Source organism: Teleopsis dalmanni, chromosome 1 (assembly GCF_002237135.1).
Source record: "Teleopsis dalmanni isolate 2A chromosome 1, ASM223713v2, whole genome shotgun sequence".
NCBI lineage: Eukaryota > Metazoa > Arthropoda > Insecta > Diptera > Diopsidae > Teleopsis > Teleopsis dalmanni.
Window position 1 is genome coordinate 26,248,010 of NC_051846.1, and position 20,150 is coordinate 26,268,159.

The following is a 20,150-nucleotide window of genomic DNA, read 5'->3' on the forward strand; positions in this document are numbered from 1 at the left end:
AATAATCATATTAATAAAGTTTCTGTAGTTACCTTTTGCTACGAGCTTAAGTAATTTGATATTTGAAACAATCAAATTTATCCACTGTATTGTTTCAGGATGTTGGTATATTGTTGCGATTATCACGTGGTTGTCTGGGTTTTAAATTAAATTTGGCAAATTGAGAGGCGTTTCCAACAAAATATGATTTAATTCATCGATTTTTAATACTCTTATTGCTCTCCTACACATTATAAGGAACTTAATCATTCTTAAAATTATTTTCAGTTCGATCTGTTGCTTATTATTATCCACAGTTCATTAAACGGTTTAATTCTTAAACATCAATTCCTTTTTTTTACATTTAGTTAGCTTAAAAGGTTATTATAATAAATAATTTGAGGTCATTGCTTTACTTGGTCTAAGGTGTTAGTTCCTTACTGAAGTACTTTATTGATTCCCTTAGCAAAAGTCTTTTGACTTCCTCAACTCATGATATGGAATTTGAGTAATAGACGTTTTTTATATTAAATTCTTACATTATTGTCATATGTAAGTATTAAAGTATAACAACTTTCTTTATATTTAATTTTATTTTATTTATGCCACAATTTTACCACATTTTCGGTTTATTATTTTATTCTTTAAATATATATGTTTATATCAAGATGTAATAGTGTTTATTATAGTAATAAAATTTTACAATATTTTTCATACTCCTTTAGTATTTATTTTAATAATTTTTCATTAATGTTTGTTATTTGAATTTTTTACGAGGTGGAAGTAATGGTTCCACATCTTCAAGTAGAGGTAATGCGAATAAAATTATTGCACATCTTTTCCTGCGAATTTATATATTTCTGATTAAGCCTAATGGTGTTAATGACTGCTATAAATATTTTACAACTTAAGCAGATATATTGCGGAATGCTTTGATTATAGTTGGTAGCATTTTTACGATTATTATTATTTGCTCAGCAGTTTATAAATAAATTTTAGTGAAAATGACTCTTGTTAGTTTTTATTATGTCTGAAAAAGCTTATTTTTTATGATTAAACTCAATTACTTATAATATATATATATATGTGTGTGCATATTTTTTTACATCTGTGTATTTATTTATTTGCCGTAATTACTATATTAAATACAGTCGAATATTATTTTAGTATAAGTTTTGAAGAGCTTTGAAAATGTTTGGTTATAAAATTCAACAAGTTTGTTGCCTAAGTCTTTTGTATGCTTGATACGGCATAAAAAAAAAATTTATATTAATAACCATATAAGTGTTTATGTATTTACTAAAAGCTAAGATTGGTTTTAATTGATTTTAAAATTTTTCATATATTAGCTAATTGATTTTATAGCTGTCTCATGGGGCTTCACTTTATGATTGGTACCTAACTCTGAAACCATTTCGGTATAAAGCATTTAAATTAATTTACAGATAGAGTAATTGAAGTAAATTAGTTAGGCAGTTTAGATTTTTAAAATATATTTTAAAAAAATCAAAATGAAATCAATAATCATGCCAAATATAATAAAATTTAATTATAATAAATATTTATGTTATTAATATATTTATCCTGAACTCGAAATAAGAAACTCAAATAAAATTAAAAGCTTAAGATTGAATAAAAATTTGAAATTAAGTAAAAATTCAATAGCAAAAAAATAAAAATAAGTGCTATAACTGTAAATTATACATTAAAGGCACAAAATTAGGGTTTGATAGCTATATAAAAAATTTGCGGAATCATAAATTTATACTGAGTAATTGTTAGATCTGAAGGACTATGTCTGTATAAGCACCGCTAATATATTTATTTATTTATATAACAATATTTGATATTAGATAAGTACGCACTTCATGGGTTAGTTTGTAGTGACTGATTTGTATACTTTGTCCACTTTGCTCTAAATAATGGACTGTTGTGATATCTCGGATAAAGACGTTGTTTAAGCGCCAGACCAAGAAGACTACCAATGCGAATATAATGTCCAAAGCGACCTAAGACCTTCACTAACATATAAGGGAATATGATAAGGAAAAATTAATGTTCTTTATTAGTAAAAAAATATTTTCTAGAAGATAAAGCATTTTTGTTCCAGAAATGAATACAAAAATTTGAGGCGAATGAAGTTTTCCGAAGAAATGAACAAACTGTCTATTTCCCAACACATTATTATACAAGAACTTATAAGTTATCATATTTAAGGATATTTGACGAACCTTCCGTTAGGAATATTGAAAATAAATGTCACATATCTACATACAATTTGATGTATTTTATAAACTAAGGAATCTCTTCCAAATTTTATAATACATCACCAGAAAAACACATATATCTGACATAAACATTTCAAAAATAAAAGTTTCTATAATAAAGATGAAATTCAATACATGTAATCTTTTTCTTTCAATAGATACAATATTTTTGCTAAAATTTTCGTTTTAAATACCGTTAATTTCAAAAATATGTGGCGTACATGATTGAAAGCAATGAAAAACGTAAAAATTACTTAAATAAACAATTAGTGAAAAAAAATTTTACTAATGGGAATACATTTATAGATACTTATCACTATATCGCTTTACTCTATTAGTTTAACTGTCATACTTATAAACAGCATCAGGCAATCGTATCTGCTGAATCAATTAAATTCCAGTTTTAAAGTGCTGATCAAAATATTTGCTTGGCAGTTTTATACAAAAACAAAAATTGTATAAAAAAATATAAAAATATTATAAACAAAAATTGAAATTACAATAATATTGTCAAACTCTTTGATTGAATAAAATGATGAGTATTTGAAATATGTATGCTTGCGCATAAATATATATACAATGCCTTGAAATAAGTGGGGGGTCTACTAAAGAGATCTTGAAAATATTAGTAAATTATGATTACTAAAAATAATAAAAAATATTAACAATTAAACTACAACAACAGTTAAAAGAAAGGTTCGCTAAAAATTACTTGGCTAAGTTTTTTACCAATAAACCATAGAAGTTCTAAACCAATAAAATTATAAAGTTATCCGAAAATTTGCTAGAGCTCAATTAAAGTAAAAATTGATTTTTAATAAATAAATTTATTGTTCGAAAATGTACGAAAAAATGGCAGTTACTTACGAATTTCAATTAATATTAGCACATATCAAGATCTATTCTTTAAATATATGTACAGCTATATTATTTTATAATAAGAATACTTCTTGCCAAAGTGCTAATTCACTATGTTGTTCCTTAAAAAACTGTTAACACTGGGTCAAGCTGTTTTTTATACCGACTCATTTCATCTGTAGAGTACTGTAACTGCAAGTGCCACATAACACATATTGAATAAAATGAATCCGGGGTTAGAATTCACATTTTTTTTATTAAACCTAGCTTACTATAACTAGTATCTTAAATAAGACTACGTAGTCTTATTTATTTATTGTTTTATATATGGAAACTATACTTTACAGTAATTATAGTCGTGTAAAATTTTCATTTATTATATCAAATGACACCGTTTTCTCTAATCTCGGAGACATCATCACTGCTGGAGGTTGCAAACCGTTCCATATGTGATTTGCCGATTATATCTATTTTTTGTTCGATAGATGGTATATTATGATCACTGTGCATGTTAATGCTTTTGACGTACCTAGCAGTTTTCATCACATCTCCAACTTTTTAATTTAGAAACCCTTTTATAATATTTTCGTTGGTTTGATGAGTACATTCCCAGCACCGTTATACTGTATGGTTTTGAATAATTCTTTATAAATGAGTGGGTTATAGTATTCGGATAGTGATAATTATTTCAAGTCTAATTCTTTTTTTTTCAGTCTTCAAGTATTCCTTTTGTGTCCAAAGTCATGCCGAGATATTTCACAGTGTTTGAATATGATATATCTAAACCTTCTAATTATAATGGTGATTGTTCTACTTTTTCATTGGTGATATCTACTTATACAGATAAATTACTATTGAGTTTAAGATATCATTGTTTGGTTGAAACTGTAATATTACTTTGAAAAGTTTCTTGTAGTTTTTGGTAGATTTTTCTGGTACTTTTACCAATGGACAGAACAACGGTGTCGTGAGCGAAGTTTACAATTGTGCAACTTTGAGGTGTCGATAGATCACTAATGAAAATTTGAATACAGTAATAGGCCTAGAACGTTTTTTTGTGCAACACCGGCTTGAGTTTCTCTAAGAGAATTTCTTTAAGAGTGTTTGTTTCCATTTCGAACTTCAAATTAACGGTCTATAATCGAATAAAATTAAAAGAAAATGATCCTAACGCGTACAATACTATGTAGAATATTGAACATATATACTATTTTATATTATAAATAAATATATGTATATATATATGATATATTTTGATGTATATATCAATATTTAATATTGATTCAATATTTTGTACCTGCAGTTTCGTTAGGGTCGCTCTTATCTGTTACTTATCGGATCGTTTAAAAACTTCATCATCGACACCTAATGTGAATGAAGTGTCTTTTATTTCATATCTTAAATGAACTTAATTTAAAAGAGCAATTTAAAGGCAGTTTGTCATTTTCAATATATAACAATTACTAAAGTAAATAATACTAAGAATTTTTCGATTTATATTTCATTTTTTTTATTTATTTTTCTTTATAAACATTGTATTTGCTTTATATAAAAAACTTGATTCAAAGTTATTGTTTCATGGTATATTTAAAATTTTTAAAAACTATAGCGCATGATATCATAATTTATCTTTATCTAATTTAGATCGTTTTTATATTCTTATTTTATTTACACGTGTAAAATTGATGTCAAATTATCTCATGTGAATCATCATATCAAAAGTTTTTGGAGGTCGACTTAAAGGTATTTTTTACTGAACTATCTCAACGTTTTTGCTTGTTTTTTTTTGCCATCTGATATGCAAAGCATTGGTGATATTTTTTATAATATATTTATACAGATGTGTACCATAAGCATAAATTTTCAACTACTGTGGCATTTCTTGCTTATCTAAACGATAATCTTTACATTGTTATATTTTGTAGGCTTACTGACTGAAGTCACAGAAATGACTAAGCTTAAAATAGCTTTAAAAAAGCAAAAAAAAAAAGTTGACCAGAATGTAAAAAAAATAAATAAAAATAATATAATAAAGTTCAAAAGCCTATGACTTTAAGTGTTTACATTTTTGGATTTTATGACAGTTTTCTTTTCTAAATATCTGAACATTTAATATAAGCCATGTGTTATTTTTTATAGCAAAAGATTTTAGTGTGTGCCATAAAAAAATATATTCAGAATTGAATACTCGAATTGAAAAGAAAGCGAATTTCAATGAAATGCTTTGAGCTCGCTCGTCTCCATGGCACTCAATAATCTGTTGAAGTTGTAGTGCAACAATTTGGCCAGGCCGCATTCCAAAGATTCAAAAAATTGTTAACTTCGGTAAGATACTTTTAAAGCTGGCCAACATAAGAGAATATTTTCATAAATATTTTATACAATGCCTTTTATGTGTGCACTAAATGTGCATTTTAGTTAAATTCAAGTGCATCAGATGCAGTTAAAAAAAATAAGAAAGGAGAAGAAAACATCATTGTATCTGATGAACTAAAAGGTGCTCTAAAATGCAACATTTGTAAAAGAGGACACAGCATAAATTTTGATTAAGGTAATAAAGTCATATATTATTTTTATTAAGAATTCTTAATAAACTTTGACCAGCTGGCACGAGGCATTAAATTAGTTGTTGTTGTTGTGGCCTGCGGAAATCTATATAGCGGATAACTGATGCGTTGCCTCGCTTAAACTAATATTTAGTTGAATAAATGAGCTCATAGTTTATTTAACTTTATATAGCAGAGAAACTCTTACCTATAATCATTTCTAGGGCATATCGAATTCCACTCCAATTATCAGTCATTTTAACTTAGAGACCAACTATACCTCTTTCCGGTTTAAGCCTTTATTATGAAGTATAGAGCTTTAGAATTTCTATGACATAAATGTAAACTTAGTACTAAGCATCTAACACGTCCATAAAGATAGTCCATCTTTAATCCATAGAGATAGTCAGATTATTATGTATTGGGGGCTTTACCCGTGAGTTCTGTCGTGCCTGAAGCAGTTTAATAAGGAACGCAAAAACAGAAGTAAATGAAAGGCACGTCATTAGTAGAAGAAATAATTTATTTTAATCTATGTTTGATACCAGGTTACCATCTGATAGTTCGTACCTTATTTAGTTATTTATGTGAACTAAGTAGAATCCATATTAAACTGAATTTAATATTAATAACCTAAGCTTTCAGATCTTTTCTAAAACTGTTTTAGTTTTCTTTCTGCGATACATACAATTACATATAAAAGCTTATAAAGTGAAATAGCATGAGGTCAATATTCGAGAGGTTGTTAGGTCTTTCTGCGATACCAACAAGCAGCTAAAAAAGGTCATGTTGAAGAAAGTTGGGCAAGCGATATTACTTTTCTATATGCATAGAAAAGTATCGGCATATATCGCTGATATAATGCCAAGATATCAGGACACCTGCGAGATATTGTTTAGAAAAACAAATACATGTGAATATTAAAATAATTACTTACAATACAATAATAACATAAATTTCTATAGATGAGTTCTTGAAGTGAAAATAAGTATATAAAACATAGCAATTGGTCTATAACAATGTGTGAAGGTTATATTAAAAAAAAATAATGTTCACATGTTCAATATTTGAATTCAGCATCGTAACCAGGATTGTGTCAAAAGCGATGGGTGGTATATACTTGAAAATATTTTTTTTATTATATGTTTTTTATTTAAAGGATATATTGTCGAAGGAGGACTAACGATCCTGAACACTCCACTGTTTGATTTAATCACTTTTGTAGATGATGTAGATAATTTTTTTTATGTAAATTAAAGTTTCATGTTTAAGAGTAAACGAAATAATAACTTAAAAATAATAATATTATTTTCGTTTTAAAAAAAAAAATTTGTTGAAAAAATCAGTTTTGATGTTTCTTAAATTAATCGTTAATGAAATTATTCTTTTCATTTTAATGATATTACGAAATTCCTCAAATTTTTCCTCATAAAAAAAGTATATAAATTGTTAAAATAAAAACTTTATTAGCTTTCGAAATTTGTTATATCTGTTATATAAATTTCTCTTTATGAGTTTATCAAGTCATTCGTCACTGACTGATAACTTCAAATATTCAAACTATATCAAGCCTATTCGACTGATTGATATTTATAACCCAGAAAAAGTGGCTACTCTTGTCTATTATAGTAAAAAAACCATTCAAATCAAGTAATAAAAATTAGTTTATTATTGTACAGTTTAAATATTTATAACAATTTTATATTGTATTTTTTATTTTTCAAGTCTTAAGTTTAATATGTGCTACACAACAGACATAAAAAATAATGATAAACATAAAATAAACTTAACGATTACAACGTGATTTAATTAAAATCCTAACAAATAAAAATAATACCAAATAATACTTGTATTAAGCATTTGTGTATACATCGATAATATATAATAGCGGCTTTATATCTATCTTTATGCATACATTGTGTATATATTTTCTTATAAATAATATTCCAACGATCGTATATTATGAAGACATTTGATAAACAAACGTCAAATGGTCAAGAACCTTTGATGTGCTACAAAATGTTTAAAAAATGCTAAAATTGGCAATAAAATCGATTTCAATACAAATGTTATTAAGTTATATAGATACAAATATATTCATATAACTATATACATATATACACTGTAGTATATACATATTAAAAATATATTTACCTTTTTATTTTGAGTAAATTTTATTTATGTTAAGAAATGTTGCTGCTTTGCATATCAATCACTTCAAAATGAGTTCCCAAGCAACATTTAAAGTATTAATAAAACAAAAAATAAAAAAAATAAAAGATAAAATATAAAAAAAATAAAAAAAATATACAAAACTAATAATAAAAAGTTACAAGTGTATAATATTTACATTTATGGACAAATGTTGAAGCCATCAACGCATATTAACGCCTTTCGATATGACAACTTAACTCAAAAATTCACTACTAAATTCAGCGCTCATCAATATAAGATACATTAAAGAGTTCATAAAGTATCTTTTAAACATAATTTGTAAGTTTTGTCAAATTTGTGCGAGAAATAGAAATGTTAATAAATTTGAGAAAAAATATCTACCATACATTAATACAATAGTAGTAGGAAAGTTTTTAAAAATTGAAACCATGTGGCAACAGTATCGTCTTTTAAAAACTTATGGATTTTGCAGTGTTCTTAGATATAGTAAATAAAATTATTGCATCATAGATAAAAACTGCTGAACTGGCAATAGTTTATTTAAGTAGATAGGTGGGTAGGTGAAGGCGACTATAAACTTCTAGAGTTGGCACTCGACGCACTTCTATAAAACTCGTCCATTGTGATACAACATGATCCCAATAGGAACCTTGTACCATAATGTTATAGTAAAGAACCACATAAACTCTGATAAAGATACGTTGGTAGTACCTGAGATAACAGCTGATAACAGTTCAATATTTTCGTTCCAAGATGTTTGATAAACACATCTTCCTTATCATCATTGCAGATTCAGTATTAAAGTATTTATAGGATGCTTTATAAAACAAATGCCAAGGGAAAAACTTATTTTTTTGAAACAAAAATTTTTTATCCATACTTCAAACAATCGTTTACCTTAAGAGGTACATTGATATGAGTACCCAATCCATTTAAGTTGGATAATTAATGGTTAAACTAAAGAAATATTTAAGCCGGATCAGTTAATATGGGTATTCAGTTCATTTAGCACTTTTAAATTATTTTGAGTAAAGAACATTTACATGATTTTTCTGCAGCAGGAATAATGTACATACATGATGTTGAGTCGAACCTTTTTTGATGAGGGTTAGCTCACGGGATCTAGTCTAGGTCTAGTTATTTTTAGTAATATAGTAATTTAGTAATTTATTTGTCTGAAACAGTGGAAAGCTGAGAAGAGTATGGAATAATACCGTGAACTAAGCTTCGTTAGTGCTGCGATCTGATCACGAGTTCGCTACTTTCGTTTATAGAAGTATAAATTTATTTCCTTAACTAAAAGATTTGCTATAAAATGTAGATTTCGTAGCGGCGAAGGGAAAACAAGGTATTGGTGATAAATATGTCAATTTTTACTTCATCTGTGGAGTTTGCTATGAAATGTGAGTTGCGTGATAAATTTGATAAGTTTATATTATCACAATATAATATTAATATATAATATATGTATATTAATGTAAAATATTGGTGTACATTACCATAAAATATTTAATTTGTATAGAAAATAAAAATTTTAACAAATCTTGTTTTAAAAAAAGAACTAAAAATATTTTTAGGTCCAAACACATTCTGCTAACAACTTTCGAAGGTGTGAAGTCGCCAATTGCTAGCAACACTTCGAAATGCTTTAGCAACTTTTTAATATGTAAACAAAACCAAATCAGCTGATTGCTTACTTATCAATTAATGTGTATTAATTCACTTCCTAATTCACTATTTCTTCTTCTTCTTCTTATTTTATTATTAGTATTTAGTATCATTCCAAATTACAGATTTTCGATTTCGGTTTCTGTTTCGGTTTGCTGGCTCAGTTTCTTTGTCAATTTCCATTAATTTAATCAGCGACACTTTGGCCTACGCGCGCATCTTCATGGGCAGTCATGCTCAACACTGGTCAGCAAGTTGCTGCATTTTTAATTGATTCTGTTTACGTGCATGATCATAAATTTCCATTGATTTTTATCTTTCCACTTGAATTTTTATCATTTTACGCCAATGCGTGTGTTAACCGCACGCGATCAACTCCAGAAGAACCTCATTTCATATCACGTCGATTGGAGTGGACTTGACTTAACTTGACTTGACTTGACTCACTACGCCACAATGCGTTCCGAACAATCTTATGCGTTTTATGATTTTTATGAGTTTTCTTGTTTACGTTTTTTTTTTTTTAATTTTCATTGTAATTTTATATGAAAGATGCTTTCTTTATTTTGATAACATAAAGTGGAGGAAAAAATTTTTAATCTTGTTACCAACAGACAACTCAACTGATAGTTTATAATAATGACAACAACAAAAAATCTTCAAAAAAATTTAATTTAATTTGGCTTAAGTTCATTAACAGTTTTCGATGGTTTAAAATTACAATTTCAACATTTATTGGTTAAGAAGCTTAAATAATTTTTAAGCAATTTTTATTACTTGTCATATTTTTTATAAGACAAAAATTTTAATGCATTTTATTTGCTCATAACTTCCATTGGGTGATCGAGAGTTATACGAGTACACAGAAAACTTTACCGATAATTAAAAAATTGAATGTTTTTGTTAATGTTAATGTTAATGTTAATGTTACAAGTTTGGAAATTGCCTTTAAGAGATACGAAACGATCATCTAGTTCATTATTAATATTAGATGACCTATGTCCTACATAACATATAAACCCTGAATAACAAACTAACTGGTGAAGCCATTGTCGACCAAGACCAACAAATTCACAAAGAATGAATTTACAATTTTTGATATCCATTCCACAAAAACGAAAGACTGCAATGCGGAAAAAACCTGACCTATTGAAGCGATGAATCAGATTGCCCTGATCTTTAAAGTCAACAAAAAAAATTTGTACTCTTCTTAGAGGAAGTAGGTAATATATTACTTTCTTTGCTTGAATAAAAAGTTGTTCTGATTGTCATTATCCTACGCTGTGGTTTTTGAAATCTCCTTTGATATAGTACAATACTAACGTTTTTAAAGTGTGCATTTAGGCAGGATTTAGGATCTAAAAGCGACATGTATGTTCCTTTTACTTCCTAAAGCAGAGGTATGCAAGTGTCATAAATTTATCTTATTAACATCTAATGCTTATTCTTTATCATGCTTTTTTCTTTTTATAGTTATAAAGTACTAACTATAATACTTATTTACTTATATAATACGATTAACGAGATATGTAGGGTATGAAAAGCAAACTTTCATTAAAGTATTTCATAAGATAACATTATCCAATATTGAGGTCTGAATATTATCCAATATTTAAGTCTGATATTTACAAATAATGAAGAAATAAAGTAAGGTAATTGCTTTGATTCGAAAGATAAGTATTCAAAAAACTTTTCCGATTACCAGGTCTAAAGGATAATGCACACCATGTAATGTAAACAACGTGCTACAAAACATCACTGTAAAATTTCATAAGATTTACTAAATGGCACAGAATTATTCGATAGAAACATAATATAGAAATTAACTGCTAAAAAATAATCAAAAGAAAGACTTGAAACCATCCCATAATTTGATAGGAGGAGATGATGTCTTTGAAAAATTCGAAAGAAGTTGAATGTGTTGCATCTTGCTATTAGGCATTTTATGGGCATTATATTCCTTTGTTAGTTAATCGTGGTATATTTTGAACGTTGAATGCAATGAATTTCTGAGGGATTTTTTTATTGGAACTAACTATTAACAGCTCAGTATGTAAGAGTTGACTTCACGTCAAAGAAACTTGTAAGAATGATAATGGATGCAAAGAAAGGTTCCGTAGTTCTTTCTGAACAACGTAATTATTATTAGTCCAGTAACTGTTAAAATATCCAGTATATTAATTTAGACTGTATTAGATTAGATACCTTTAATTTAACTACTGTTTAGCATGTTCTTAATGCAAATGTTATTCCAAAAAATGTATGTGATCCATATTTTATAAATACTCGTAACCCCTTACTATGAAAGCAATGTGTTATTATTATTTTTATTATTATTAGATGCACTACGATTTGTTTTTCGAATGGAATGTTTGTCCATTTATTTGTAGCTAATTTACTGAAAACACCCATATTGGAACTTTAATCCATTATTGTCCTAATCTAAATATAAATTATCTAACAACATTATTTCATGTTGCACAATATATGGGGAGTACTTTCATTGTGACGCAGGTGGTCTTCTGTATAAGAAGAAATGATTATAGCCAGTAAATTTTTAAAATTCATTTGTGAACTAAAAGCAGAAATATCATTAAAACGGCTTCTAAAGCTATTTAGCGAAAATCAAAAAAATTCAACAGAATAAAAGACGCAAGTGAAACTGTTGTAGTTGGTTAGAATATTGTAATTATATAAATTAATTATATTGTAATTTAATTAAATAAAATTAATATATAACAAAAACTAATATGTTTTGTTTGAAATATCAAAGTTGAATTGATTCCATAATAAAAACATACTTAAAGTAATCAGCTATAATCCTATAATGAAAAAGTTTTTCCAGCAAATAGACGTAGTTAGTGAATAATCAGCTGTTATTCAATATGTAATAATGTCATAAATAACGTTATATACTACACTTTTTAAAAAAAAACTTTAGTTAAAAGTGAAACTAATCAAAAGTACTTTGTCAACAGTTTCTGATAGAGATTCTAGGCAATTTTCAGTGAAGTCACTTTAGCGAATTTTCATGGGAACTCTTTTTTCATAATTGATATGACCAAAATATTTGACCTAAATTCCTTTTCAGCTGTAGTAATGTCTATATTATTCCGACTATAGTCGGAAACGCAATAATCAACACTCGTTGGGGCATATCTTGCCAGCAACAGTTGCCCATTCGGAAAAAGTCGCTTGTCTAATTATTTTTGCAACTTCACGCAAATGACCTCATAATCATGCGTAGCACGTGACTTCAACGTCAAAGTGACTAAACAAGAATTTTAAGTAAAACATTTCAGTTCCAGAGTTTAGAATTTTTTACTAAATTTACATAATTTCAATTCTTATGCATATTTCAGCATTTTTTCCAATCTCATCGAACGGTATTTTAAGGTACCAGACGTCGGTGGTCACCGAAGTTGCACATTAGCCGTTGTGGATATGTGCAGCGCATAATTTTGAATAATTTTATTATTCTACATTTATTGATTTTAAATATTTTATTTCTTAAGATATTTTATTGCTTTTCATTTTATTGACATTATTTTAAATTTTTTTTATTCTTGAGTTTAAAATTAACTTCGTATTATCGTCACTCTGTCATAACTGAAATACGTTTTACGTACGCAAAGTTATTTTGAGTGCTAAAAAATGAGGAAGTTTTAAACTCCACAGTTTTTAAGTGTCATTTCGTAAGTGTGAAATTTTATATATTTTTAATACATTTTTTTATAAGAATTTTATTGAGAAATGTTTAAAAATAAGTCATAATGTGTAAAAATAAATATTTTGTTTTATTTTAAGTTATTAATAAGCTTTATATTTATATCAATGCTACTCATAAAAACTTAATTTCAATTTTTAAATAAAAACAAATATGAAATAATATAATAAAATGTTTACGTTCTATAAAAATAAATAGAAATAATAAATACTTATAAATCAAATATTAATTAACATATAAATGACAACAAAATGGAATGAGTGTTTACCATTGCAGTTTCGCAAGAGATATATTATATTCTGGACCGGCACTTTATTAAGAGTTAAACATGTTCTACTCCATACAAGTTTAAGAACAAACTTTTGTACTTCCTAATTGTCAGCTTCCTGACATCAGAAAAGATATACTGTAGTTTGTACTGAGATATATACTATTTAAATTTATTTCAGCAATCATATAGACCATCAAATCTAGATTTGAGGGTAGCTTAATAGCTTCAACAGATTTCAGATATATTATTATGTTGAAGCTATTTGAGCCAGTGCACTTGAGCACTTTTACTCTTTCTTAACTCGAGGTATTTTCAAAACCCCTCTTTATGCCTTGACTAGATTATTGTTTATCACTTCATAAGTAATAATTGACCTCAGATCTGCATACGTCCCCGAGGAGCCTGTAACCATTTTGAGATTTGATAACGCGGTGTTGGAAAGTCTGTCAGTTTTCGCAAAAAATTTCAGGGCTCTATCCTTGATGTATTTTTTGATGGGATCAATCTTGAGGTCCCAGAAAATGTCATTCGTCCTAATGTACCATGGTACTTTGAAAAGTCTTCTCAGAGCCTGACTTTGTGCAATTTCTAACTGGTGAATAATAGTGTTTGAAGCTTTGCTAAACGGTACACAACCATATAGAAGTGACATATATATAAGAAGTGATATAGTTGATATGAAATATCATTTAGGAGCTAATTAGATCACACATCTATTAGCGGTTTAATATGAGAACACATGTGAAAACACGTAGTAGTAGTAGGTAAGTTTTTATCTACAAACAGTTGACTTGGGTCGATTGAGAGTTGGTCTAATTATATATATGAAACAAGGTTTGTAGAGCCTTGAAGCTTTCAAATAAATTACAAATGTTAGTGATATTGTCTTAAGTAGAATCGCTGTCCAGAAGTTTGTTAATATCCAAGTAAATGTATTTGGATTTTGCATTGCAACCTAGTGCAACTTACTTGATTAATTTTATAATTGAACCTACATCATCGAGCTTTCTTTTGCAACCAATATGAGATGCTCAGTCAGGTACTTATTTTGCTTATACATCAATGTCGGACAAAATCTCACTTTCTTTCAAGTTACAGAATGGTTCCAGACATACATGTATTCATTTATTTATTTATTTATTAAAGAGTAGACGTGAAACTTACCCAACAGCCGGTACTGCGGCCAGAAGAGTCCTATTGTACCAGTTTCACTATTGATTAAACAAAGCCTTTTAAAGCTTTGTGAATAAAGTCTAGAACTAAATCTAGAGAAGAGTTCTTAATCTGCTCTGGTGACAAAAATTCTTTATGAAACAGGTTTCTTCTGTGCGATATTAAAGCTAGACAGTCATAAAGAATGTGCATGGTCGTTTCCTCATCTTCGAGGCATAATCTGCATTCCGAGTTAGCAGATAATTGTAGTTTATGAAGGTGATATTTCAGATAATGACCATAATGACCTGTAATGAAACCCGTTATCAATCTTAAATTACATTTTGAGAATTTAAGAATGTCTTTGTAGGAGTACGGTGTTATCAGTGCTTTGCTTTCTCTGAGTCCTGGAAAGTTTACCCAGTACTCCAGCCGCATATGATTTTCCATTTCCTTGATAATCTGTTTTGTATTGGCCTAGTTTATTTCACAAAAGGGTTGAGGACCTATAAAAGCAGTTTTTGATGCAGTTCTGGCTAGCTCATCAGCTTTTTCATTACCCAAAACACCCCTGTGGCCCGAAACCCAGTAATGGCCCGAAACCCAGTAATGGCTTACCTTATTCCGAGCTGCAAAATTTCATTTTCTTTCAAGATACAGAATGGTTCCAGACATATGTACATGTAGCGAAGAGGCTTCTTTTCTTCAAATTTTGTCTTCAATTTTGTTCTCGGGGATTCCAACTGGATCCATACGATCCAGTTATTTTTAAATAGACTCATTAAACGTAGCTTTCGATATTTAGTCTCTCGCGGCATATTTGACTGTTGTATTTGTTGTTAACTGTTGTATTTTCTGGTCGCATTGAACACTAGATGCCACTAGATGCCGATACAATTCCCAATGAATCTGGTAAAGTGATTTATATTTTCCGTGGAATATTTTGGGTGAAATACTAGCCTAAGTATTTAAAGTTATTCATTACATACTGCAAGTAAATTTTTTTTATAAAATGCTTAACGTATTACTACTATATTTAATCACTAATTTGTTATGAGTCAAATAATATTTTTAATACCTTGCTAATTTAAAAAAAAATAAATACTTCCTTTTAATTTTACCATATACTTTACATTAAGTATTAATTTTTTCTTTTTTCAATTTTTAGTCTCCCGAATTGGACTATCGGCACGAGCTGATGGGTCGTTTACATAAAATTGAACCAGACGTTGAACTTGAAGTATTATCTACGCCACATAATCATCATAATAGTCACCATCTGCATCATCATCACCATCATCATCACCACCATTTGCATCAACAGCATCAGCAACAGCAACACAATCTCCAGCAGCAATTATCCACACATAGCAATCATAATAATGGCAATAGTAATAATAGTCAATTGGAACATTGGCAACATCAACATCAACACCAGCAACAACATCAGCATCAACAACAGCATCATCAGCATCATTTGCAACATCACAATAGCAATCATGAGCATACGCCATTTACACAACCCCCGCCACCGCCACTCAACACCACACAAACACATACAACAGCCAGTGATAATCCCGCCAGTTCACCTAATTCCAATTCAAATTCAGCTTACAGCTGCGCCGCTTACGATGGCACGTCAACAACATTTGATGTTGCCAACGCGGCGTACGCAGCAACAAATGCGGCGGCAAGTGAAAAGGAATATTTATTTGGTAAGTTTAGGTTTTTCATGTTGTATATGATTTGTTGTTGTAGTAGTCATTGTCGTTGTTGTTGTTGTTTTCATCAAAGATGTACTTGCTGTTGACATTTAATACTTTTTTTTTGATTTTTGAATTGTATTTTAAAACTTAGTGTGTTGTTTAGAGTTGATGTGTTTACATGACGACAACAAATTCCTTAAATCAACAACATTTACTTTCGAAAATAATTTATTCAGCTGTGAAATTTAATACCGAAAATCTGAAGAGATTTTGTAGATTTTGTAGATTTAATGCCAGCTTTAAGCCCGCAAGTGTGTTGCTCTTGCGAGACTAATGTTGTTTATTAATTTAACAAATAAAAATTATTATTATTATTATCAATAGTATTATTATTTAGTTTTTTTTCTTCTTTATGCAAACAAACATTAAATTCAATTTATTTGAAGTGAAATTGGGTTTTACTGTTTGAAAAGAGCTTATTTACTTACTTTGTCTAGAGCAACGACTTCGGTATTTCAAATTTATAGGTCAAATTCAAAATAATTACATAATTTATAATCGAATGAAGATCGCTGATATATGTACATGCATACTACACTTCGATATGAGTTATATATATAGGCTGAAGTATAGGTTTCCTTTAAAAATGATATTGCAATCAGAGTGTGATAGATACTAAATAAAGCAGATACTAGATATATAAGGTCAGACTGACTTTTCGTTAAAATTACGACACTTCGATATAAATTTAGTAAAATTATATATAGCCTATTTATGGGTTTTATATATATAAGAGATATAGTAATATCGCATATTACTTAAGTTATATGACATTTCATGTAGTATGTTATTTAGTATTAAATTGTTGTTGTGGTTTCTTGAGTTAGTGTTATGGCGCACTTGTGGCTGGGGGGTTTATTACTGCCCCACACTAGACTTTAACTATGCAGGAATTCATATCGTTTATTTATCTTAAGGAAACTAAATATCAACTTTTGTGAATAAGGGCTCTGTACCTGATATATTTTTTCACTGAGTCGATCCTTAGATCTCTGTGTATGTCTGTTGTTCTAATGTACCATGGAATCTTAAATTGCTTTATGACAGTATTTGAGGCTTCGATGTGAGCAACACATCCGTACAGTAGTGCAGTAGTACAGTAGTTTTATTTTTGAGGTTCAAGCGATTATTATTAAACAGCGCCTTAAGCAGATGTAAAATTTTACAGCAGCTATTCCGTTTGCATTTTATATGTTTATACTAATTGAACCGTTTGTCAAAGGTGACCCCCAGACATTTTGTGCTTTCCTCCTACCGTATCTCCATGACACCGACGCTCACACTTGAAGGATGCTGCCTTCTCTTTTGCGTCATGAATATAGCCTTGGTTTTGTCATTGTCAATTTTAATCTTCCTTTTCGGGAAGTATAGAATAAACTTGAGCTTAACAAAGAGGAATAAAAATGCATAAAAATATATTTATAAAAAATTTTTAGGGACGTGTGCAAGTTAGGCTAAGTTGATGCTAAACCAAATGGGAGATCTTTTGGAATTTTTTGCACTGCACAAATTTAGCCATTTATCAACACGTATCGACACATCACTACATTATCGATACAACTTAGAATTTCCCTCATTTAGAACGCAACTTAGCCTAACTCGCACACGTCCTAGATAAACATTAACTGAGGAAATAATTTGACACAACTACATTTCTTAATTTAAATTTCTTGAACTTAGTTCACTCTTATATTAATATTAAAAATAATATTTCAATTGAAATGTCAATTATCAATAATGAAATGATTGTATTTTTATTTCAAATTTTTTTAGAAACCAAAAACAAAGAGGCTCTCTGCAATCCATACTCTGACATTGATGATCCATACCAGCGTCCGGCATTGTGGGAAGATATTGCCAGCTCAATACAAAATATTGATCCAGAAAATGCTTTAATGTTAGGCTCAAATTCAAGTAATGCGCAGGTTTCGCTAGCAACTAATCCAACTGCCAACACATTATTGCCGCAAGTCAAAATGGAAGCAATCGATGATACTTTGCTCGAAACACTCTCGACACCATTGCTCAGTCCTATGGAAATTAAAACAGAGAAACCAACATCACTACATCAACAGCATACACATTTGCAGCAGCAACAACATCAACAACAGACACATCATACTTATCAGCATTATCAACTACATCAGCAACATTTATACCAACATCATCCTAGTTTGGTTGGTAGTGGCGCCGGTAATACCGGCAGTGGAGGTGGTGGTGGCAACAGCAGTAATGATGAAACCATAACACTTTTGCAATTACATCAGCAACAGCAGCAGCAACAACAACAGCAGCAGCATATTGCTGGCACACTAAATAGCAATAGTAATAGTCCTATACAATCGATACGTTGCAATAGTGCGGCTAGTAATCATAATGCGGAAAACAACAGTGCCAGCAATAACATTGTCAATGGTGATAATAGCAGTAACATTTCCTATCAACAATATGCATCTCAACAACATTTAAATAGTAGCAATAATTATCTTAATGGCGGTATAGCAAGCACAAGTGCAACATTAACTACATCAACGACATTAACGAACTTAACAGTGACAAATTCAAGCAATAACAACAATAACAACAACAGCAACACCAATCCAAATGCAACAACAAACAATAGTGGCAGCAATAATATTGGCGTCGGCTATGGTTACAGTTGGCATAGTAGTCAGGTAAGTCGTTGGAAAAGAAAAGAGTTGCAGTGAAATACGCCTTTAAGTGGAGTAGAAATGTTGCTCAAGTGGCGTTTTTGTTTTTCTTGCAACATGTTGAGATTATAATTAGAGATAAAAAGAAAAACTATTTTTAAAATGTGTTTAGCATTTTCTTATAAAACTGATAAAATTATTTAAAAAGAAATTACATATTTAAAAAAAATATTAAATAAACTTGTACTACTTAAATAAAGTTTTATCAAATATTGCTAAGACATTGAAATAAATTAAAACTAAATATAATAAAAAATATCTTGAGATATTGTTTAAAAAGAATCATAACTTCTAGGAAAATATTTAACAGAATAATATTGATTTTTGTTTAAATACTATAACTTAAATACATGCTGCTAAAATATTATTAACAAAAGTAAAACAATGTTTCTTAACCATATTGCTTATATCAATTGATATAAAAATAATTTATAAAATTAAAAAATTAATACTGAACTATATAATTTAATACTAAACTAATAACTTAATGTAATTACTTTTATAATTTTTTGCAGTCATTTCATCCTAAATACCAAATACCACCGCCATTACAAAACTCAAGCCAACAACAACAACAAAATCCACAATTATGCCCACCTGCAGCACCGTCAATGTCAACAAGACATATGTTCGTACCGCCACTAACGCCGCCTAGCTCAGATCCCGGAAGTCCGGGTAGTTCTATGGTTGCTGCTGCAGCAGCCGCTGCACAAGCAGCTGTTGTTGCAGTTGGCAATCAACAGCAACAGCAACAACATCAACAGCAACAACAACAATCACAAAACCGTCGTACAACTCCGCCACCTCCTTATGCACAACAACAACAACAGCAGCAGCAACAATTGCAACAACAGGGTCATCCACTTTCAACAATTTGTCCCAATATCATAACGTTACACCCCTCAAATGCTGCTGCTATGGTGCATAACTCAGTGCACCATTTAAGTCCGGGGCGTACACTGACCACACTAACCTCGAATGGCGGAACGAGTAGTACATCAGCGATTGGCAGTAGTAATGTAACTAATAA

At 29.3% G+C, this 20,150-nt stretch overlaps 2 protein-coding genes across 2 annotated transcripts in view; both read left to right on the forward strand.

The window, feature by feature from the left end:
* Positions 1 to 20,150, forward strand: part of LOC119672781 (cyclin-dependent kinase 14-like) — a gene marked incomplete in the record, with an annotated part of 829,514 nt that overhangs the window by 488,405 nt on the left and 320,959 nt on the right.
* The window catches only part of LOC119678577 (dendritic arbor reduction protein 1-like), a 19,877-nt gene continuing 15,245 nt past the window's right edge, over positions 15,519 to 20,150 (forward strand). The window contains exons 1-5 of the mRNA XM_038090487.1: positions 15,519 to 15,560; positions 15,812 to 16,358; positions 18,183 to 18,961; positions 19,636 to 19,839; positions 19,885 to 20,139. Coding sequence (XP_037946415.1) covers positions 15,519 to 15,560; positions 15,812 to 16,358; positions 18,183 to 18,961; positions 19,636 to 19,839; positions 19,885 to 20,139 — 1,827 coding nt within the window. The remainder of the gene's footprint in view (positions 15,561 to 15,811; positions 16,359 to 18,182; positions 18,962 to 19,635; positions 19,840 to 19,884; positions 20,140 to 20,150) is intronic.